The 24,241-nt window shown below is 44.9% G+C and overlaps 1 protein-coding gene across 1 annotated transcript in view; it reads left to right on the top strand.

The window, feature by feature from the left end:
- LRRK1 (leucine-rich repeat kinase 1) overlaps positions 1-24,241 on the top strand; it is a 77,016-nt gene that overhangs the window by 51,323 nt on the left and 1,452 nt on the right. The window contains exons 19-32 of the mRNA XM_009321467.1: positions 288-564; positions 3,563-3,734; positions 5,178-5,341; positions 6,588-6,727; positions 8,277-8,526; positions 9,982-10,148; positions 11,280-11,477; positions 12,141-12,418; positions 12,636-12,830; positions 13,632-13,783; positions 15,386-15,503; positions 16,900-17,016; positions 22,101-22,936; positions 23,528-23,629. Of these exons, the coding sequence (XP_009319742.1) occupies positions 288-564; positions 3,563-3,734; positions 5,178-5,341; positions 6,588-6,727; positions 8,277-8,526; positions 9,982-10,148; positions 11,280-11,477; positions 12,141-12,418; positions 12,636-12,830; positions 13,632-13,783; positions 15,386-15,503; positions 16,900-17,016; positions 22,101-22,936; positions 23,528-23,629 (3,166 nt within the window). The remainder of the gene's footprint in view (positions 1-287; positions 565-3,562; positions 3,735-5,177; positions 5,342-6,587; positions 6,728-8,276; positions 8,527-9,981; positions 10,149-11,279; positions 11,478-12,140; positions 12,419-12,635; positions 12,831-13,631; positions 13,784-15,385; positions 15,504-16,899; positions 17,017-22,100; positions 22,937-23,527; positions 23,630-24,241) is intronic.

Below are 24,241 nucleotides of genomic sequence, written 5' to 3'. Positions count from 1 at the left end.
AGCCAGGGAGAGCCCTTCCCTGTGAGGATAGCAGGAGGAGGGTAAAGGGGAGGTGTGATGGGAACATAAATACTGACTGTAAAGTGGTGAGATGTGGGTTTTAGAAGTGGAGTGCCAGATAGCAGCACTCCTCAGATAAATGGTATTCTCTTGGCTTGGCTACATGCTGGCTGTATCTGGTATGCATAAGACTGCACAGACTGCCTCATAATCTTATTCATCTGCACTGTGGTTTCCTAATGCTGGTCTATTGATAATCTACAATTCTTCGTTTTTATTTTTTGCAGCGATTAATTTTCTTATAGAAACAGGTACGCTACTGCACTTCCCAGACACAAGCCATGGTCTGAGAAACCTCTATTTCCTTGACCCCGTCTGGCTCTCAGAATGTCTACAGAGGATTTTCAACATCAAGAGCTCCAGGTCTGTAGCTAAGAATGGAGTCATCAGAGCAGAGGATCTCAGGATGCTGCTGGTTGGGACGGGCTTCACTGAACAAACCGAAGAGCAGTACTTCCAGTTCTTGGCCAAGTTTGAAATTGCACTGCCTGTGGCCAATAACAGGTATGCTGATAATTAGAGAGGCTTAGCCAGGCTGGAGAAAAATGCCCATTTAATCAGCAGATATTAACAGGCTTTGTCACTATAAGCGGTTGTCTTGACAAGGATCTTGCTATGAGAAAACATTTGAGTGCGTTAAATAGTGTAATGGAAGGCACCCATCCATTTGGGCTGTATTTCCTGGTATGAGCATCCTTTGGTCCAAACAAGCTAGTTTGAAAACTTTCCAAAGCAGGTCTTTGTCCACTCAGTGCATTGAGGCTGGTGACAGGTTTGGCCACCAGCATGGAGGGGCAGTGACACCGCCAGGGATGTGGCAATGAGCAGGTGGAAGCTGTAAGCGCTCAGCCGACACAGCTGCAGCTGAGAGAGGATGTGAGGCTCCGGGCCTGAAATATAGATGGGCTGGAGTCATCTGTTTCCAGTGAAAGATCCTCACTCCAGAGTATGGCAGAAAACTTTGGGTAATCAATAATTATGTCAGCCCTGAAGGTAGTAGTATTTTATTTCTAGTGAAATCAGGAAAGTGTAGCTTCAGTAGCAATGTGATTTTCTTAATTTTTAGCCTCAATAGGTGTTGATCAATAGTTTTTCTAGAAATGGTCTAGGAAACCTCATTCTCTCTAAATGTTAATGAGTCCTCCTCCCCCCTGCCCCCTGATCTCTTTTCCTCTGGGCAGAGTTCCCTACTATTTTTCTCTCTCCCATCTGCTTGGCGACAGCCTGTTGTTGCGTTAACGATGAAACCATAGTTGTATTGCACTTTTGATGTGGCATTTGCATTTCACTTCCTTGCCCTTCCAGGACAGCACGGCTGCATCGCCCTGAGCCTCTCGGGAGCTCTGAATGCCAGCACAAGTGCAGCATTCTCTGTGCTGTCATTATGCCTGTCACTTATCCAGTCCCGGATGCCAACAAATTTTCTCAGGCTTAACACAGATAAAGCAGCAATGTTTCTGCTTAGTCCAAAATGCCTTTTGGACTCCTTGTCACTATCTGCCATTTTTCTCCAAGGCAATTACATTGTCTGTGCCTCGGGAACAAGGAAACTGCTTTTTCATGGCCTGCCCAATCTTTTTTAGAGCGATCCAAGCCACATTAGCAGAATATTCTTCCCACTGATGGACTGTAGCTGTAGCAGGTTGGATTAATTTAATGTACTAGCCAGACACAGAGCAGTTATTTGTTACTGTGCTTCTGCAATTATTGTCTAGATTGCCAGATAGGGTTTCTGTGCAGTCAGTAGAGAAAGCAGCTGCCAGTTTCTGTTCTGAAAGGGTGGATGGGGGCCTGTTTCACATATTTTCAAAATTTGCATTGGCTGTTGTTCAAGAGCATCGAATCACCATCTGTATTATAATCCACTATATAGTTGTGGTCCAGAAGGGCCTCACTGGCCTTCTCATACTCCTAGACCCTTTCTTGAATGTGCTGCAGAAAATTTATTGGCTGTCATACGATGCATCCGCTACCTTTATAGAGCAAGAACTTTTGGTTTGATGCACTCCACTTTTCTGCCTAAGGTGCATGTAATTTAGCTTTGTTCTGCTTGTTAAAATAGGGTTGAAAGTATGACCATTCTTACTGTAATTTATAAGTGAAGAGAAATTTTTATCAGTTTTACATTCCAAAGATGTTTTATGGAACGGATAATTCGATCATGTAAAATGTCATCAGATGTTATGGACTGTGACATATGGAGAGAGCTGTTGTCTAGTGATGGCTGTTTTTTCTGAGCTGTTGTTTCAGGTTTTACAGAATACTGCAGCTGCTAGAGAGAAAACGTGATATACTTAAAGCATTGGATTTGGACCCAGCATTAGTTCTAGTTGTGCGTCTAGTCCCTGCCACTGTTATTTTGGTCAAGTCCCTTGGCCATTTGCCTCATTGCTGTCATTATGCCTGTCAATGATGAGCCCCAGATGCCGACACATTTTCTCAGGCTCAACACTGATAAAACAACAGTGTTTCTGCTTATAAGCAAATAAGATTTTTGATCATATAGGCATCTTGGAATGTATTTAGTACAGAAGAGTATCACTGTCGAGATTTGTTGGCAGGTATTGAAAGCCATAAGCTCATAGTTCTCAAAACAGTTCTAAGTCTTCCAAAAGGTTTTAGCTTCCCAAATACTAAAGATCAGGACAAATGAATATTCTGTGCTTACTGGGAGATCTGAAAATAATTAGAAAATGTTGTGGTCCTCTACACCACCTCTGTTACTTCTGACTGGTCAGACTCGGATAGCACTGAGTCTCCTCCACAGTTGGGTGAAGAACGTAATAACCTGATTGCAGGAAGAGACTGAGCAAGACAAGTGATCTCTCTGCTGGCATCAGTCTGGCAAAGTGAGCTCTTGCCCTAGGAGTTTGTCAGGGATGCGGTAGTGAGTCCATCAGCTGCAGTATGGTGCAGCAGGAAACCCAGTCATGTTGACCCATAAGGTGCTCTCATTCTGGGACTAGGGGTGAGAGCCAGAGCAGTCCAGTCCCTGCAGCCTCTAACTGCCTCGTTGCCGCTTCCCACGACACCTCCTCTCCCCACCTTCTGGGTTTACTGAAGGTGAGCTGCTGTAGGTTGTTTTTGCACGTATCTTCTGTTCCACATAGAAACACAGCTGTAATTCTCTGCTTACTATCAGGGCAGAGTAGTAAAGATACCAAAAAATGAGTCCCAACATCACAGCTGTTCTAATGACTTATATTTTAATGCATTTAATTTGTGATTACACAAATGTCCTGCTCATTACATCAATTTTAGCCCTGTCCAATAGCCCTGGCTGAATTATGTAATGTCTGTTTTGCCTCTGCTTGCTTCCATAGTGTAAATTAATTTCTCCATGTATCACTGCAGTGCCTTTAGTCTAAAAGCTTTTTTATATGCAGTAGGCTATGCCATTAAAATCTCTTTGGAGACTGAATCGCCTTATTATCCAGTAACAATGTACTCACTGTTACAAGCTGTAGCTAAAATTTGAGCTGTTGAATTTGATGTGTTTCAGCTACCTCCTCCCTCATCTGCTTCCTACCAAGCCAGCATTAGATATCCATGGGCTCTGCCACCAGACCACAAACACAGTCCAAAGGGTCTTCAAGATGAGTTTTGTCCCAGTTGGCTTTTGGCAAAGATTCATAGCCCGAATGTTAATTAGCCTGGCAGAGATGGACCTCCAGGTAGGTTACTGTATCTCTCTGCAAGCAAAAGAAGACATCTGAAGTTGTTGCTCAATATGAGTGTAAGTGGGTATCTCTTCACATCCAGCTTGCTTCAGTCACGGACTTCAATAACATTATTTGAGTAAATAGGGAGAGATGAGACTCTGCAATCAAATTCTGATTCTGTTTTCACAGTAGGTGTCATTTAGAACAACAAATTGGCACTGGGGAAGAAAGCCTCAGTTCTCCACAGCCTCTTTATAACATGATCCCCTGGAAGGTCTCAGTACCTCCAGCATCTTCCAATGACAAGTTATTGGAGTTCTGCCTGCGGCTCTTGTCCATGACCGTTCCACTGGGCCAGACTCTGCTCACATCGTTTGCCAGTGGAGATCTGGAATAGCTCCACCAAAGTCAGCTATCTGAATCTATATGGGTTTAAATGAGAAGAAAATTACAGGACTGTTGCCTTAATGGGATAATGAGTGCAAGCGAGCACCCTATTAGTGCAAGTGGTATGCATATCATTAAAGTAGTGTATGTAAGGTTCTGAAAGCTCAGTGAATTTTGATGTTGTTACAGACATATTTTTGCAGCAGCTTATATCTGAAAACATAGCCCTGCTGGAAACTGTAATAAATACCTGCAAAATATTTTTAGTACTGCTGTGGTATCTTCTTAACAGCTATCCATTTAAACTGTGTTCTGTCATTGATGTACAGAACACGGAAAACTTGATACCTGTTTTTGGAAGGTCCTCTGTGTTCCAGGCTTCTCAAACCATGTAATAACTTTACCTGTTTTAGCGGGCTGTCTTGGCAACCCCTTGCTTACATCCTCATGGGCACTACATAACCCTAGAGCACCTTTGCTAGGGACCTCATCCAGTCCTCACTGAAGTGAATGGAAAGGATCCCAGGCGTCAGAGCTGTCTGCAGACAAATAAGCATTAGAGCAATGAGTACAGTGGAGTTCTGCAGATTAAGTCTTTGTTTTTAAAATAAAAATACATTTTGCTCTAAGTGCTGGTTTGAATTGTCTTGGAGAAAAGCCAATCTTCCTCCCACTGAAACAGGTGGAAAAGTTAACTCTCTACACTGAGGGCAGACTTAATCATTCACTAGAACATTTAGCTCTTTTTTAGGTTTATAAGACTTTTGCAAATGCAGAATTCATATAACAAATGTCACAGTTATAGAATTAACTTTGTTCGCTGATATGAAATTGTTCCTTTTTGAGTGGCATGAAAAATATTTCTGTTGCTGCAAAACCAACTTTTACTGTGTGTATTTTCATTTCATCGCAAAATTTTTTCATGAGCACAAGTCGCTCTTTAATGCAAAGGGTATGATAGCACCTGTGAAGGCCAAAAAAGAAGCCACCTTATTGCTCAATTAAAACAACATCCTTATGAGAAATGTCAATAATTTAATTATTTTCATGCTTTTTTGCTTGTTTCAGCTTTTTGAAAACAAGAAGAACACCAAGACGAGAAACAAAAAGGTGACCATCTACAGCTTCACAGGCACCCAAAGGAACCGCTGCAGCACGTTCCGAGTCAAAAGGACTCACACTGTTTACTGGCAGGAAGGTCTGTTCGTTACCTTTGATGGAGGCTATCTTAGGTAATTTGTGTTCGTAATGCAGCATGCGTGACAGGGGACTAATAGAGTGTATGAAACACATCATCTGAATGGAGATGAATGGGCCTGACTCATGCTATGTGCTCACTCATCAGTAGAAGAGGAGGCTCTTCTAATAGACATAACTCATCTGGTAACAACCGGTGACAAAAATGATGAATAACTGATTGTTTGGCAGTTCTGAATATATCAACCTAATGTGTTATTGCAGCCACAAATTTAAAGAGGCCTGAAAACAGAAAGCAGTATTTGGAGCAGAACTCTTTGCCAATGTAAAATCATGCATTTTCACATGCAAAGATTTCCTTATGTTGATGAGTTTTCCACTGAATCCTAAAACTTCACCACTGTGTGGCAGTAATCCAGATCAATGGAGGTGCTTCGGTGCTGTCAGACTGCATGCAACAGGGACTATGGCTAACTGGTTTAAGCTGGCCAAGGCAGAGTGTCTGCTGGCTGCAAGCCTGGAGAAAGCCTGCTGTCCATGTTCTTTAACAAATGTAGAGAGTATGCAGCCACTTAAGACTTTCATCTTTGTAGTATCTGCAGATGCATTTGCTCTTCGAGTCCCTGGCAAGATAGGGAGGAACCATTGGTGCTGTTGCATGGTTGGAGACCAGAAGGGCACAGTGACTTTCCTGAGTTCATCTAGGCAGTCTGCGGTGGAGTAGAGACTTGGACCCAGACATTGCAAATCACAGGCTGGAATCCTTAATTCTGGACCATGGTGGTGGTCATACTCTTATCTCACCACGTACTTCAGGGAGTTACAGAACTCAGCTCTTTGTATTGAAGCTTTTGGTTTTTTGTGGGAATTGCACAAAAATTGTTACGTCCATAAACTTTTCCAAACAGTTTTTGGAAGTTTTATTATTATTATTATTATTATACCACCGGAGTTTTATTACCAATTTTTAAAATTCCTAACCCTCCATCATTCTGTATGGGACATTTCTGTCAAAACTCTCCATCATACTCGGTTCACTTAGGCCAGAGTTTTCTCTGGGTCTGACCTTCTGTAGCATTTACCCATTGTGAGCAATGGCATTTCTGTGCAAGAGTTCTCTTCTGAAAGTCATTTGCAGAACAGACTGAATTGAAAATCATTCTCAAAGCTAGATTGCTTTTTATTTTGATTACTTATGAACTAGATGTTATTATGTAACTCAGGTTAACTCTGATACTTCACAAAAGCTTCATGCGGCTCTCTTTTGGCTTTCTTACACAGTGTCGAGTCTTCTGATGTGAACTGGAAAAAGAAAAAAAGTGGTGGAATTAAAATCATTTGCCAGTCAGAAGTGAGAGACTTTTCAGCAATGGCGTTCATCACAGATCATGTCAACTCTTTGATAGACCAGTGGTTTCCTGGTAAGAGAACTACTGTAATTTTCTGTGCAGTATTATGTCTTTTTAACAGAAGGTTCTTTGACAGAGCTCTCCAGGTGCACAATATTGTGTGTTAATTGAAGACCCCTCAGGCTCTGACAGTCTCAAGCCAATAAAGTTAACCTGCAGACAGATCAAGATTATTTGCTAGCACACTTTGGTCTAGACATTGTGTCTTTCATTCTGTTAGTCACAGCAAGCGCAGGTGAAACATTACAGTTCAAACAGGACCTGCTTCCGTAGGAGTTCAAGAGACTCTTCCAGTGCTCATAGCGGGAACAGGATTTGGCCCAAACTACTTGGCATTGTCCCTTCATGGCAGAACCCATTTTGGCATCAGCTGGGATCAGCATTTGCCCACCATTTCTAACACCCTATAATTTATAAAATTGTGATGTGGGAGGCATGAGTGAATATGATACCAAGGACTCTGCGCCAAGGTAACTTCCTTGACTCCTGCAGTTGTTTTTCCTGTGATCAGCACAGATCCTACTGTTACCCAGCGGGTTGTTTGCAACCCCAATACACTTTGTTTAAAACCAAAACAAAGTCTGAAGTGTTTGTTGTCGTCCCACACTGGTCTGGAAAACAGTGCCAAAATCTCTTAATTGGAGGATCTCTGGAGGAAGCAGTTGTGCACTTTCACATATTCATGTTCTGCATGTTTTGAAGATAAAGGAAGATTTTATTTGCCTTTGGATTAAAATAATGATAAAGTTAATCACTGAAGCTTGGGAAGAGTCATGACTTCAAAGGCTATGGCCTGTATTCACCCTGCCTAATTGTAGTCATTTAACAGAGCCTGTCACCACAAAATCCCTCTGTAGTTAGTGGGAGAGGTGTGAACCTCCCAAAGGTTTAGTCTTGGTAGAATCCACGTTTCCCCTGGAGGGGCTGAAAACATTGCCCGTGAGGGAGCCCGCAGTGACCGTGTTCCTAACTTCGGTGCTGCAGGTGAGTGCTTACTCCTAGGCTGCACCTGAAGAGCTCAGCCTGAGTGTGGCGAGCCATGCCTCCCAGTCCACTCCCATTCCCATTTCCATGCCTGCTCTCCGCCTGAAGCCATCTGGCAGCTTGTGAAGCAGACATGGTTGGGGCTCCTGGGCAGCCTCACATCTGCATGGTCATGCCCTTTAGCATACACAGTGATCCCTATATGCAGTTCACACAGAGACACCCAGCAAGTAAGAGGTTCTCTCCAAGGTTTCATTCATATACTTCTAACTTCTACTGGTCCTGAATATATTTTCTTCACAAGCCTGTGCATTACCTGTGACCAAAGCAGAGTAGCTTTATGTCAACAGTCCTCTCTCCTCAGTACTGTCCCTGCTATCTGTGTATACTTTGCAAAAAGCTATTTTCTTATTCCAGTCAATGCACTGGAATAAACTGCTGCTTTCATGAGCGTGACCATTTTCAGCCAGTGGTCCAGGTAGTGACTGTAGACATTTGAATGCACTAGGAGCTGTTGTTACTTCTCAGTTTGTGTGGGTTATGTTGTTTTCTCTTTGCTTGCTTGCTTGCTTTAAAGCACTCACAGCCACTGAGAGTGATGGCACGTTGCTGATGGAGCAGTATGTGCCCTGCCACATCTGTGCAGCTTCCAAGCCGGAGGAGAATGAGTGTGGCGAGAAGGCGGAGGACGCGCAGTACTTTAACATGGAGGACTGTGTCCTGACTGCCATTGAACTGGACTACATCACATGTCCTAACCACCCTGACATCCCTGTTTCTCTCCAAGAGCTGGTCCCAGAGCTTTTCATGACTGATTTTCCTGCCAGGTAATGTTATTTGGTAGCCTTTGGTTACGTTTCAGTGTACCTATGTAATTCGGTTGGATTTTTTTCCTAAGTCACCTCTGCTAGAGTAACATACTGACCACAGGAAACAAATTCATCCGCTCTCAATCCCTGCTCTGGCAATTTATCCTAAACTGCACTCCTGGTGGTCAGCACGCTTGCTTAGACAATTGCTGTGTGCTGACCCGAGTTATAACTTCAGGGAGTCCTTTGAGATCACTGTGGTGCAATATGAAAGTCCCTTTTTAAAGCCACAGCTATCCTGCATTTCCCAGTACTCTGACCAGAGCTTTCTGTAGTTGGAGTCTTTCTGGGATCCCAGAATGGAGATTTTAATACGGCAAAACCAAAAGGAAGTGCTGCTGCGTCAGAAGGTTGGCACTGAAATTACCTTCAGTTTTGAAGAGCCTGTAGGTGAGTGAATTTATATAGACACCACTAGAGAATTCACATTGAGTTGAGGCTCCTGCTCAGCTGAGGCCTGTTAGATGTGTTGTAGCAGTGTGGCAGTCCTGAACAGCTGAAACAGCTCTTCGCTACCCGTAGCAGCACTGCCAAATCTTTAAGCTGCTTAACTGCATTACCAGATGGGTTCAGTCTTATACCCCGTATTACTTAGTGTGTAGAGCAAGAGACCTCCTGACAGCAGGCAGGACAGGAGACCAATGTCTCTTTCGGTTCACACTCTCTCAGACCTTTCTGCGCCCAATGCAGAGCTGTGAGACCTCTAGACCAAACTGTGTCCTGTTGGCTGCTGTTGGAGCTTTCTGTGCTCCCACTGGCCCCTGTTCCTTTCTCGGGGTCATTTTACAGGGTATTCTGTGCAAACACCCCATCGGCCTGTCACAACAGCCCTCCTCGCAGTGCTATCTCCTGGAGATTTATTTGACTGGTGCGAGGCAAGTGGAGATGTTTGAAGTGTGAACAGCTGTAAAAGTAGTCTCTGGAAGAGTGGGAAATGATGAATTGCAGCCTGGAAACAGTAAGCTGATTTGAATAATCAGGTTTTGGAGTGTGGGGCTGTTCATAAACATCCTGTCCTGCCTCAGTGGAGAAAAGAAGAACAGGAGGTAAATGAAGCAAAAAAATTGTTAATACAGATAAATGGTACAAATATCTGTACCTGTGTCATCTACTTGGAAAAGGAGCTTACGTGCTTTCCAGATCTATTTGATTCTTGTGAGATAAATTGCCACAGTAAAAAGCTGTTTTTGCTTATTTGCCCAAGTTACTTTTTTCTGCGAGAAATCTGTTGTACGTGAGCCTGCATAGAGTACATTGAGATGACCAAGGTAGTTTAGGTGATCCAGTCCTCTTAGTAGATAAGACAAGAACCTATTAGGGATTTGTGAAAATGGAAATCACATTAAAAACATGAATTTACAGTGTATTTGAAACTTTCCTTTTAATTAAAAAACCCCAATCTCTTTTTGGCAGACTGTTCCTGGAAAATAGCAAACTGGAATGCAGTGAAAATGAAAACAACGTTCTTGGCCAGGGTGGAAGTGGGACCATTATATATCGGGCACGATACCAAGGAAAACCGGTGGCTGTGAAGAGATTTCAGATTAAAAAATGCAAGGGTTCTCCCACTTCAGCTGCAGGTACAGTACACAGAATCGGTGTCGGGAATCAGCTCTTGCAGCCTGCGATCCCAAGCTAAGACCAAAGAGCCTTCGCTCTCCAAAGTGCTGGCAGCACCTGTTTAAGTACAGCTTTGAAATATATAGCAAAATTGATGTGTTTCCCTGGAGGAGGAGGATGCATCTTAAAGAGTCCTTCATGAAAGCACTTGTAGTGATGAAGGTCATTGGCACTGCAGGAAGCTTCTCTCCTGCAGGTCAATGGGTGGACTTACAGGGTGCCAAGGCAGAGCTCTTGATTGGGGTGGGAGGCAAGATTTCATCTCCTGTTCCCAAGCTGTTTGGCAATGAGAAGTGTGGATTTGCATGGCTTTGCACTAAGGACTTGTGGGCCTCCACCTTTGAATAAGTCTTTTACTCCATCTGTGTCAGCAGCTACAGAAAGCAAATTGGAAGTCCTTCTCAGCCTGCCAGCTTCTCCAGGTAGGGACAGGCTCTCCTACTGCACGTGCTGGCTGTTGAGCACAGGTTTCCAGCAGAGCCTCAGTCCATGGGCAAAGGAAAGGGGAAAGTGCCTCACTTTCCTCATTCTTGTCAGGGAAGGATGCAGTGAATCCCTGAGCTGTGGAGGCCAGCTGCTGTCCCAGTGACAAATAACCTTTGGAAAGACCAGACCTGCCTGAGCAGCCTGTGGTATCCCATGGCAGAAGGACAATAACTTTGAAAGGTCCCTCTTCTGGCAGGGCAGCTGGGAAAGGGTAGGGAAGACTCCTTCCACCAAAGGGTCTGCTATGTGACATCCACACCCAGAGAGTCCCTGCTTTAAAAAGCACAGCACGAGTTTTCCAAAATCATCCAGGTGATATATGAGAACAGTGTGTGCCAGACACACTTGAGGTTGGTGTTAAAGGACCGAGGGAGCACTTGCTTCCTGAGGCAGTGGTATATATCCTGCTTATAGCCAATGTCTGTTAGTGGCTCGTGCATCAACATGAGGATGCAATAAGTTGCAATAATAACAGCCTTGCTGTTGGCATAACCCCACAAGCTGCCTTCCTCCTGCAGCATTTGCTCAGTAATTAGCACCTTCCAAAGAGTTTCTGACTTGGTTTCTCAGCTGGGAAGTGAGAAGGGGTTTGTGTGTTTTGCCAGATACCATGCTGAAACACCTGAGAGCCATGGACGCCATGAAGAACTTCTCCGAGTTTCGCCAGGAGGCCAGCATGCTCCACTCGCTGCAACACCCCTGCATTGTCTCCCTCATTGGCATCAGCATCCATCCTCTCTGCTTTGCCCTAGAGCTGGCCCCTCTGGGCAGCCTCACCACTGTATTGTCTGAAAACTCCAAAGGTAAAAACAGGGTCTCCCTCCTGGGAGAGCTCGCTCTCCAAGTCATGGTAGTGACAAATGGTCAACATTTAAATTACTGCTTGATTTACTGAAGGGGATTTTTTTCCAGACTAGGGGAAGTGGGAGGCATGGAATTGCTCTTAAACTGTGCCTTTGGGAACCTAGTAAAAATTGATGCTCAGGATTTTCAAAACTACTTTGGAGACCTGGATTTTCAATTTCTCTGCAAATTAATAAGTGCATCTCACTTCAGTGCTGCATGGTAATGCTGTGTTCTTCCCTCTGCAGATGGGTGTCTGGCACTCTAAATTCTCTCATAATTATCTGTATTTCTGTCACTGTCAAATGAACGACACTAATTTCAAGATAGGTTGAGGCCATCTGACCCTCTTGGCAGCTTGGCTTTGTGTCAACTTTCAGTCAAACACTAATTTTCACCAGAAGATTTAGGGGTCTAGAAGTGAAAGGGTTTAAAAAAAGAATCTAATAGAACTGTCAGGCATGTATAGTAACACGAACAGTGTCATTTCAAATCGTGGCATTGAGTGATGTTTTAAAAGGTTGCTAGTTATTGCTCTGGAGTTTAAAAAAGAAAGAGAAAGGGGAAAAAAAAAGCAGTTATTGCAATTACAAGACTGAAGACAGGCTGTTCCTTTGTGCCAGGGTCTTCCTTTGTGCCGCTGGGACACATGCTGACACACAAAATAGCGTATCAGATTGTGACAGGCCTTGCCTACCTGCATAAGAAGAACATCATCTTCTGCGACCTGAAGTCAGACAATATTTTGGTGTGGTCCCTGGACATCAAAGAGCACATCAATATCAAACTCTCCGACTACGGAATCTCCCGGCAGTCGTTCCATGAAGGCGCGCTTGGCGTGGAAGGCACGCCAGGCTACCAAGCTCCGGAGATCAGGCCTCGCATAGTCTACGATGAGAAGGTAACTGTGAGATATCCATGGGCGCAGCCCCTGCGTGACAGCGGTGGGTGGGTGGCTTCATGCATGGGGCTGAAGGTGGCTTCATGCATGGGGCTGAATTCCCTTATACATGCATGGTGTGCAGCACTAGCTTTCCCACCGATGGCCTTCCTTGCTCTCCTCTCCACCCACCAAGGGAGGTTTGCCCTGTTTTTTTTCTCTCTGTTTCTGGCTCTAGGTTGACATGTTCTCATATGGGATGGTCCTGTATGAGCTGCTGTCTGGTCAGCGGCCTGTTCTAGGACAACACCAGCTCCAGATTGCAAAGAAGCTGTCTAAAGGGATCCGTCCTGTTCTTGGGCAGCCGGAAGAGGTGCAGCTGTATAGGATGCAGGCACTCATGATGGAGTGTTGGGACACTAAGCCAGAAAAGGTACAATACAACCCTCATGACCAGTGTTTTCTGATTGTGTAGCTACAAGGATCTGGCAGCCCGCTTCACGCAGGAGAGCTAGGCTTGGTCTTGGTACAGCAGAACAGCCCTGCTGATATGGCCCAGAACTTCTATTGACTTAAATGAGAGCTTTATGAGTGAAACGATGGCAGATTGGTCGCATTAGTCATCTGTGGTGACATGAAGGTCCCTTGATGTCAATGGCAGTTAAGCTGTTGATTTCACCAGGGCAAGACATTACCCGTAATTTCTAGAAACAGCTACAGTATCATGCTGTGAGTGTAACTACAAAGACTTCAAAAACTCCGAGATTATAAAAGGCGGTATGAGGAAGAAAAGGGTTCAAAGTACGAGAAAAGGATTATGCTGCATTACATTTTTCATTAATTACAAGTTGGCGTTTCAGAGCTGCTATCCTTCAGAGGTCAGCTTGACTCACAAACAGCTAAACAGTGTCATGACAGTGGGTCAGCTTCCAAAATTCATAAACCTGAAGAAATTCATTGTAAAAATGTGTAAAAGAAACATAGACCAAACCATGGAAGTACAGAAGAGGTTTGGCTTCAGTGTCTGGGATACAGAGGATGCTAAGAACCAGTGAGGTGGGATTTATAAGGAGAATTTGGTGCAGATTTGAGAACATAGCAGAAGCGTTTATTAAAGAAGTCCTACTTCTTGGCTCTCTAGCTTTAATAAATAATGATTCTTATGTATGTTTTATTTCATCTGGACCTCCAGCTGTCTTGTGTGACACATGTTTCTCTTTTCCTTTCCCCACAGCGTCCACTGGCCATTTCTGTGGTAGGACAGATGAAAGATCCTACCTTTGCAACATTTATGTACCTGCTGTCCTGTGGGAAGCAGTCTTCCTTTTTCTGCTCTCAAGGACAGGAGTACACTGTGGTGTTCTGGGATGGGAAGGAAGACACCAGGTGAGACGGCTCATATTAGTAATTTCTTTCTTTTTTTCCTTTTTTTTTTTAAGTAAAAATCCTTCAGTGTCTTCACTTATGCCTCTGGGAGGGAAGTAAAGAAGGTGAAAGTGAATTTGGGTGAATGCCAAGGATACGGTGAACACTGTTTTCCCAAACTCTTTTAATTGGGAACAGTGGTTGCTTTGTAAAGGATATTTAATGAGCTTAACTCTGCTTCAGTTAATATGAGGAGAAGATTAGGGCAGTGTAATGATTCACACACACAGGAGGAAGCATTTGCACATGAGAACAGATGTGTTCTGCCTTTACTAATGAGGCCATTTAACACTAAACCTTTCCTAATTGAGACTGCAGTTCCATCTCTGTTCTGCAAAGCAATTAAGCACATGCTTAAATCCTATTGAAATCATTGGGAGTTAACCACATGCCTGAAGGTGTGTGTGCATCCAAGTGTATACTTCAGTAAAATGTGTGCTATACTGAATAGGCATGTGCTTTAAATGTTATTAAATTGTGACTGAGATGATGGTACTTTGCTCAGCCACATGTGACCCATGGCTAGTTAGGTTTATTTTTATGGATGTTACTGATTTTTATAGCCCCAATCTTATTTGGAAACATTCACAAACTGATCTGAAATTTATATTAACATGTTCATTATTTGTGAGCATTAACCTAATGGGAAAGGTACGTGATTTGTTCATGAACTATTTGCTTTGCTATTTGTGGTGCCTGGTCAGTCGTTCAGTGCAGACAGTATAACTATTCCTGCTAGAACTGGTGAAACACATGGGACTCACAGATGTATTTTGAATACATGGATGTTGTCCAAATATTCACAGCAATATATCTCAGTGAATCTGCTTCCTGACTGGACAATCCAATTGCTGGAGACTGCTGAATAACAAATTACTTATACGTGACAGATTTCAGGATGTGTAATTGCTTGTGCCACAGTTGGTAAAACATCTGGGGCTCACAGATGTGATTATGAATATCCACTTATTGTTCACACCCCCAAAGCCAATAAACTTGCCCAAATCCCAAACAAGCAAAATCCTTTTAGTTACAAAAATATTAATTAGTCATATTTATAAATTATTTTATCAGGTTACAGATCTTTGCTCTTATTTGGGAGAATCATGCTCTTCCGTTTATGTACTAGAATAAGTAATGAAGCCAGATAATACTGAGGCAGTGAACTTGGAGAACGAGCACATATTCTCTTGAGCACCTATTGGGCAAGATGGGCTAAAACCTCCCAGCTATTAATTACTGCTGTTCAGCTGGAGCTGTTTGTCTCACAGCTGAATTATAGTAACAGACCACATAAGTTCTCCTAATCCGTTTCCGCGCAAAGTCAGATAGATGAGTTTAAATCTTCACAGAAGCAGTTGCATATCTGCCCCCTGAGGAAGAGCCATGGCACATCTTTATTTCTCTTCCTTTACGATGACCATTTGGAGGGTTGTAGATCCTTGCAGCATTGTCCACATCTGGACAGTCGTGTTACGGCTTGGCGAAAAGTGCCGAGTACCATCCTGTAGCAGTTTGCAGGCTGAATGTTGTCTATAGGAAACTGTTATTTGCGCCTTTCAGAAACTACACGGTGGTGAATCCAGAGAAAGGAGTCATAGAAGTGGAGAGGATGAGCTGCCCAGGAATGAAGCTATGCTGCCAACTAAAATTTCAGAATGCCCTCTGGGCTGCCACCGAGGTGAGCGTTGCCCGCGCTTCAGTGCCCCATTCAAGAGGGGCCTCGTTAGAAGAGACACAAATGAAGAGAAAGAGCCTATTAAATTAGTAAAGCTAAGAGTGTTTGAGACAATAGGCGTCTCAGATGAGCAGCATGACTTTGCTGTCTCCGGGTGTATTGTTTCTCCCTATTACTTAGCTGATACTTAGATCAAAATCATGCCTCCTGTTGTTCAAAGCAATCGTGGGAACCTCGACTTTCCAAGGCGAAACTCTCCAGATTGTAGCATATCTGTACTCAGGGTTTCATCTGGGAAATGTCCTTATCTGTAAGCGATAAAGGAAAAGCAGTGAAAGAAACCATGCGTTTAAGGGTGGGGTTTTGAAAGAGGCCTGAGGGATTTGAAAGTTGGTCGGAAATGGGTACCCAAGTTTTGTGTTCACCATGGAAAACTGCAGCTAAAAAGATAAGAGTGAGAGAGCATGACTGATTTATCCCTCAGAGCCCCTGTCTGCCCATCAAGAAGGGCTGTCAGCCGGTTCTGACACAATCATTTGACACAAACCAAATAAAAAATAGCTGGAACAAACCGAAATGTTCCTGAAGTTCAGTGTTTCAGAGAGGGGGAAAAAAAGCCACGCTTGCTGAATAAATAATTTGTGTTGGTTAATTCACTCCGCCCTAGCATGGATGCTGGAACTGAGTGAGAGTATAGATCTTTTTTTCCCTGTAGGAAAATAAGATGTTTTGACTTTTTCTGTTCCTGAATTGAAGTAAAGTTCAAATATTCCTATTTTTTCATAACAAGAAGTATAGAAAAATTACAGTTCAGAAATCTTGAAGCATTTTATATCCCATCTTTTTGATCAAAATGAAGTGTGTTGCTATTCCCCAAACTGGGTGCTCTATGTCAGTTTAGTAGACTTATGAGTTGTAGAGCAGGTGTAATTCCACCTAGCATGTAATACTAGCTTTTCTTGAATTGACAGATTAATGCAAAATAACATACAACATATTTCAATTGTCCTGACACGTTTGGGATTTGTTGGGGCTGGGGGGGACCCTTCCCTTTAATTTATTTCTGGGAGAATTGTAAAAATTTTAAAAAAACCCCAGAGTCAGGGTTGTAAAATGCTACTTTTAGATGTGGTGATAAAACACCTATAGTGGTGATTTTGGTGGCTTTTGGATAGTGCATATAGTGCCCGCAGCTCATTCTGGGGAAGGCAGTACCTACTTTCTACCTGTAGACAAAGCAAATGCTCTCTAGGGAAAACAAAGAGAAATCCTGGCATTGGATATCGAAAAATACAAGTAAAAACTGATTTTGGAACCAATTTGATCTTGTTCAGGTACCAAAATATGAAAAGCATGGAAGATGATTGAAATTTATAGAATTTTATGTGCTCTTTCACAGGACCAGAAGATTTCTGTGTACGGGTTGCAGGGCATGTGTCCTCTAAAGACTCCGCAGAAGGGTTTAGACACTCCTGCTACTGTGAGCTGCTTTCTAGTAATGCCTGTTGTCAAAAAGGTAAGGAGGAACCTAAAGGAAAAGGGGCATTAGTGAGACTAAGCTGTCTGCTGCTGGGCCAAGCTGCCAGAGTTTGCGCGGCTTGTCACTAGCTGGTGTTGAAGGACTTTGCAATGCCCAGGAACGTTTTGGCAGTGCGAGGAGGTTTCCAGGTCTTTGTGCCTCTGCCAGAAGACAGAGGTGGGGCAAGAACCTGAGTCAGGGGACCAAAGCTGGCACTTCCAAGCCTGCTGGGAAAATAGTCAAAATACATCAAATTCCTCTGCAAGGAAGTTTTCCAGCTGTGTTTCCACATCACTGGAAGACAAGGTTTAGGCTGATCAGGCAAAGTAGAGGGGACATGAAACAATAGTTAGAATAGAGATTTGTTGACTGCTAATGCAGGACTTGGGTATATCCTAGCTCTGATACCCACTCTTTTCCTGGTATGTGTGCATGCTGTCATTTGTGTGCACATATTATCTAGGCTCAGCCACACTTCTTTTTTGGTTTTGAATGAGAACACTTAGATAATACAGCTCTTATGGGTAACACTCTTATGCGCAATATGGATAATTACTCTTACAGGTAATAACAAACGTTATATACTATCTGTCTAGTTCTGGAATTGCTAACATCCAGTTACTGGCAAGAGAAATCTGACATGACTGCCTATTGCGGGCAAGTCTTGGGAGACGTATAAAAACTGTTTTCGGGCCAAATTACCTCCGGTTTGCTTACAGCCACCTCAAGTAAGAACATGTAATTATGTTCCAACATTGTTGGTAGCTGTGTATTTTTCGCAAATGCCAGCAGACTGGTATGTGTCTAAAAGCTCAATATGGACCAGCTCTCGGAGCAACAGTGGACCACATGCCTGTTCTGCGTTATTGTCCATTTCTGGCTCATTTGTTCAGACTGCTGCATTGCTGCAAACTGAATCCGAGGCAGATGGTTAGTGTAAGGTGTACCGCTTCACTTCCAAACATGGTGTAAGTAGGACTGAAGTAGGGCATAGATCTAAAGTTGGCACTTTAGATCTGGGAATCTAAAGGAATAAATTTCACCCGCGGGGAGGCTGCATCTGTTGGCTTTCTTTGGCTCCCAGACCTGTAGCATTTCTTCGCTGTGGAGTTTCATTTCTGATGTGTAGGGCAAGTTTCTTTTTCATGCTGCCTGAGGTTTTGTCCAGGACAGTCGAACGAGTCTTTCACTTTCAGCTTTTCCACTGTCACACAGCTTGCAAAGCCATTCCTCAGGGGTTACGAGTGGCTTTATGTCTCCTGGTTTCTATTTTCAGTTTGTGGCTTGCCTAGAAAATGTCATAAATAATGCCAGGCCCTACAATAGTAATATTGAGTCTAGACACCTCCCTTCCTCCCCCGACCCTACCCAACCTTCCAGAAATCCACATCCCTTCGGCGCACTCCTTAGTTTATTGGACTTACTTTTTCCTCTCTCCTTTCTATGAATGAGTTTGGCAGTGAAATAGCCAGAGCAGCAGCCATAGGGATGTGCAGACCAGATTGGCAAGAAACTAAACCATTTTTCAAAGCAGCCAGTTCTTCCAACAAAGCGAAGTGGAAAGCTTACACTTGTCAAACTCACTGTACGGTGCAGCAAGCTGTATCAGAGTTATCACAGAGTCATTATTGTCCAGCAGAGAAGGGAATTGCTTGCATTTCCCTGGGAAGAAAGCCTTTAGCTGACGAGATGTGAGGTAACGAGCAGTCAGAGAATTGCCGAGGGATGTTGCTGGGAAGGGGAATTCTTTACGACTGCCTTGGGAAGACTGATCCAAAAGAAATAGTTTCCAAAACTTGGTTTCTCATCCAAAGGAAGCATCATGGAAATTTAAAAGCAGCAGAGAGGGGCCCAGAATCCAAAACTCGCCCGCCAAGGAAAAGGCTTGTACAATTTAAGCTTTTTTGTTGCATGCTTTCTGTCACCAGTATCATTGTTTTTGGCAAACAATAAAATTTTCAGTAAATTTCCTTTCAGAAAAAACCCCAAACAAATAAGCAAACAAACAGGTTAAAAAGAGCAAAGCAAGACGCTTTCTGAATTGGTTTGCAACATTCTAACGAAGAGATGTTGAGGGAGAGAGAAATCTGAATGGGTGCAAACCTCTGGCCTCTTGCAAAAACCTGGAACACACAAAAACAAAAGCTGCATTTAAAGGCTGCAGCCTGCCGCGGCGTTCGCTGTCAGCAGTGCCAGACCCTGCGGGGAAGAGAGGAGGAGGTGACCGAGGCTGTGGTGTCGGGGGCTGTATTTTATTTTTTTTTTTTAACCTGCTCACAGTGGCCATCCCGACAGCTCTGAGCCTTGCGCTGTTCTTAGCTGCAAGAACAGGACGTCTGGAGCCAGCTCATCTCCTGCACATCACATACCATCACAGCCCCGCTCAGAGGCCTTCCTCCCTGGCACAGCGGGACTTCTGGCAGCACGGAGACTTCAAATGCAGTTTTGTTGCTGTGTGTTTTTGTTGGCTCTTTGTGGAGCCCAAATGTTGAAAATGAATTCTGAGAAAGTTACTTAAGGTTTCTGGAGGCTGCTGCCCTGCCTGCCTTTGGTCACTGTTGTAATACCCTGATTTGGAGAGTTTTGCCTTGCTGCCCGGCTGCAGCAGCGCCTAATAAAGTCTGGTGAATCGGTGGCACCCGGGGGTGGGTGGCCTTCTGTGGTCGGTGGTTCTTCTGTGAAATGGGTCACTCCCGCATCTCAGTCAGGTGAGGGATGGTACGTTGAGGGCATTTCTCAGCATTTGAGTTCCTATTCCTCGTTTCTTAAACAGAGAGATAACAACAGTGGCTGTAGAAACAGGTCCCGATAGCAAAGGCAGTGAGTAATAAGTGCCCCAAAGCATAAAATACCTTCCAGATTTGCTTCCACCATTGTGCTATTCCAGACAGGCTAGAATTTGGCAGAGTCGGTATTACTGGTAAAGCTGGGTGGGGATCACTGACGCAGCTCTGCCTGGTTACGGTGCTGATTGCTCAGTGCTGGGGAAATTTGGCCTATGGAACCCAAAAGGGCATCTGGATTCTGTTCTGCAGTAGCTGACACTAATCAAAGAAATCGAAATATTTTTTATGAAGACTATGCTTGGATAATTCAGCATTTTCAAATCAAGTGAGACAAAACTATAGAGATCTCTGAAGACTTTAATAGTGTCCTGTGTCATGCTAGGAGCAGTTCAGGTTGACACACCCCCATTACGGTTAATTTCAGATGTTCCCATTTCAATTTAAATTTTCCATTCTTAGTAAGAAATACCTATTGTGAAGGGTCCTTTGGACTGAAAAAGTTGGACCATTTTCACCAGAGAAATGCAGGCTGTTCTGCTTTGTTTTGTTCTGGTTTAAATAATTTAACTCCTTTCCAAAGAAAAAGTAACCCAAAACCCAGCTTGTGCAAAGTATTGTGCCATGTTCCAACCTATTGATGCAACTCCCTGGCAAACTCATATCCAGGAGCCTTTGCACCAGATCCACATGGCAGCAGGGACATGGCACCGAACACTGCAGGCCATTTGGGTTTCTTTTAATTAAGTGGTTAGAGAATTGGGACTGGACTGAGTTAAAGTCCAAGTCCCATTTCACAACTTTCCACTTGCTTCCCTAATTTTTCCCATTACAGTAAAATTCTGCTGTGATTTGGATTAGTCAGATGGGCTCAGCACGCTCATGGTTTTACTCATACTTTGTATGCAGATAGTGTCTTTTTGTCCAAGACTCTTAATGAGCCTTGCAAACAGTGCTATCAATTAAACTAATACTTACCCCTATGCTATCTGCCTCTTGATATCTGGGAGCTATTCAAGATACTGATTTTGCCTCTATGGACACAAGCAGCCTGGGAGCTATCTTCCAGGGTTGGCACAGCCAAGATCCCTGGAAGGGCACAGGTTTTCCCTTAATTTATGAGCGGCAAGGGGTGACGCCAAGTCCCCGTCCCATGTCGCAGAGGCGAGCAGCGTCACTGGCGTCCCGGGCACGCCAGGAGGCAGGGCTTTCCGCCACGGCAGGGCTGCGGAGGGGTGAAGTTGTTCAGCTGGCAGTGCTCTGTCTGGTTCTGTTCGTTTTGCTTTGCTTTAGTCTGGCCAGATTGTAACAACAGCAAAAAAGCCCTGGGCAAAGGGTCTTTTTTTGGAATTTATTGCTTCACGGGGAGGAAATAGAAAGGCCTTTGAGGTAGGTATTGTTTTATCTGCTTCACAGATGGGGGAGTTTCTGGTACAGACCCAAGGTCATGGGGAGGTTTGTTCCCGAGAGATCCATTTCCCAGTCTGTTTAACAACATTTTGCACCGCTGTGATGAGCTGGAGGAGTCGGAGAACCGGCGAGCCGTGGCCTTCTCACCGGCTCCCCTCCCCAGGACGTGATGATATCCATCGCAGCGGTGCCACAGAGCACTGCACCAGAGTTTGATGCCGGCCATGGCTCCCACAGCCAACACATCTGTACGTTTAGGGGCAGGTTTTTAGCTACCTGCAGAATTGTTCATGGCACTTGGCAGCCGCTTTGCTGAACTGCTGCTGCTTCTGTGCCCTCCGCTGGGATGTCTGTGAGCTGCCAGGGATCCCAGACCCAGAGCACGTCCCTGGGAGGAGCGGCGCTGTCAAAGCAGCAGACATCGGATGGAGAGCAATCACTGTACGGTCTTGTTTGCGAGAGGATTGTCTCCCTCTCTTTCTTTTTTTACTACATTTCTTCCATTCCTCTCCTACGTACACTGATAGCAATAGCTTTACTCCTTTTTGGAAATGAGCCGGGTTTCTACAGCTGGATTCCTAGGACCATGATGGCTGTCTCTGAACATACTCCAGATTGAATTTGTTAACCTTCGGGGCAGGCTGCCAGGTCTGTCTGTCCTCCCTTGCCAATAAAGAGAAAGGTAATACTGGGTGAGAGGACTATGGCTCTGCAGCAGCTTCTATGTAATGACTTCTTTTTATGTTGCTGTTACCACTGAGTGATTTGGGGTAAGTTACTAGTGTACTTGGAGGATTGTGAGAGGCAGCCAGAGCCTCTGGGATTGAAAGCTCTTGTATTGCAGAGCAGTAAAGAATCTGGATAGAGAATCTGCTGTCTTTCTTGCAGAACTCGTATGTGGTGCTGGCCGGCTTGTCGGATGGACTTGTAGCAGTGTTTTCAGTGTCCCAGGGCATCCCAGGGGACAGCTGCTCCTACCTGTGCTCCCACACAGCAAACAGGTCCAAATTCAACATTTCTGATGATGACCCCCGGCAGAACCCGTACCCCGTGAAGGCCATGGAGATCACCAACAGCGGAGCGGAGGTCTGGTACAGCAATGGCCCCGGCATCCTCATCATAGACTGCGCCATGATGGAGATCAGCAGGAGGCTGGAGCCCTTCAGCCCGCCGTCGGTGATCACATCCATCGCCTGCAACTCGGAGTGTCACGGGGAGGAGGTGGTGTGGTGTCTGGACGATAAAAGCAACTTCCTGGTCATGTATCACGTTACCACCTACCAGCTCTGCGCGCGCTACTACTGCGGAGACTGCAGCCCCCTCAGAGACATGTTTACAATCCAGCAGCCTTCGGCAGCCATCCCAGCTACAGCACCTATAAACCACAAAGCGATGGAGAGTAACCCGCTGGTGGACATGAGCATTATCTACAGCCCAGAGGTTGGCACCCAGATACTAAACCACCAGGACTCACTCACAGATTATTGCTCTGTGTCTTCCTACTCCTCCTCGCCTCCTAACAGGATAACCCGGTGCCCCTCCAGCCTTCCCAGCTCGCCCTTGAGCTCTTCCAGTGCACCGCTCTCCACAGATTTTGAGGAGTCTGACAAATTTCATGAGCTGAAGCCTTCCCTGGATCACGATGCTATGCCAGCAGGTGACAACATGCAGCATCTCCAAGCTGTCAAGATTCTTCCGGTAAAAGACCTCATATGGATCCCCAGGTATGTGGGTCACTTATCAAAGCAGCTTTGTCAAAATCCCTCCTGGGCTGAGCGTGAGATTAGCTCAGGCTAATTCAGGAACTTTTGCATTCCCAGTATGATTCATCTGCCCAGAAAGTCAAGTTATCATTAAGAAATTTTGTTCCCAGTGCAATGGTACATCGATTATTCTACAGCTTTTTAAAGATATCTAGTGTTGGATAGAATGGCCACATCTAAGGTCTTGCAGGATTGATTTCAACAGAAGAGAAATGTGGGTGGTAAGACTCGAAGCCCTGTTTCCCCAGCTACTGAGGAAAGAAAGAACAGCAGGCAGCTTCCTCACTCAGACACAACCCTGGCAAATGCTGTTGTCTCCTGTTGAGCTGATGGAAACCACTGGGGATCTGATTTTGCCTGTCACGGGGGCTCTCACTGTAGTGGATTCAGGATGCCCCTCGGTGGCATCGCAGTGCCCCCTTCCCTGCAAAAGGTCGTGTAACTGCAGAAGAGATTGCAGCAGAGAGGATGGATATCCAATGTGGATCTTCCTCAGGTGTCAGCAGTCCCCACTGCTGAGCAGGTGTGACATCTCCCTTGTTTCTCTTCTAGGAGAGGAGGGGATATCATCGTTATCGGGCTGGAGAAGGAATCTGGCACCCAGCGGGGCAGAGTGATTGCTGTGCTGAAGGCTGGGGAACTGGCTCCCTATGGGTGAGGCTGACTGGGCAGCGCCTGCCACACCAATTCCCGGGGGCACAAGGGGACTGGGTGGCAGAGGGTGGCTCTACAGGGTCCCAGGGTTCTCAGGAGCTTCCTCTTGGCTTCCAGCAGCATCTGAGAAGCTCCCAGCCGGAGGAGACAGTTTCTGATTGCATGTCGAGGCATGTGCATGCTCTTATAGCACGGCAGATGGTGAGGGGAAGGCACTGTGACCACAGTCTGGTCTCCAAAAGCCACAGAGACCAAGTACCCCCGTAATGAGACGGGCAGGACTGTCTTGCACAATGCGATAAACGTCGGTCTGATCCTGCCTGGTGCTGACTCCCAGTGCTCTGAGGGCACCTGGCAGAAGATCGCCGGAGCTTGGCAGACTCAGGCCCTGCATTAAGAACAAGAGGTGTATTTATGCAGAGTGCAGTGCTTGTCTGTGGCTGCATTCACGTGGATCAGGTTGACGTTCTGGCTCTAAATGAGCACCTTTGTGCTGTTGGCAGTGACGGGCCAGGGCAAGGCTCCTCGAGCACAGGGGAGAGCAGTTATATACATTAATTTAAAATGTTTCATACAGTGAATGAGAGTCCAAGTAAATAAATAGCTGCTAGA

The sequence above is a fragment of the Pygoscelis adeliae genome, unplaced genomic scaffold (genome assembly GCF_000699105.1).
Source record: "Pygoscelis adeliae isolate BGI_AS28 unplaced genomic scaffold, ASM69910v1 Scaffold13, whole genome shotgun sequence".
In the NCBI taxonomy this organism is placed as follows: domain Eukaryota; kingdom Metazoa; phylum Chordata; class Aves; order Sphenisciformes; family Spheniscidae; genus Pygoscelis; species Pygoscelis adeliae.
This window is presented reverse-complemented; position numbering and strand designations above follow the sequence as displayed.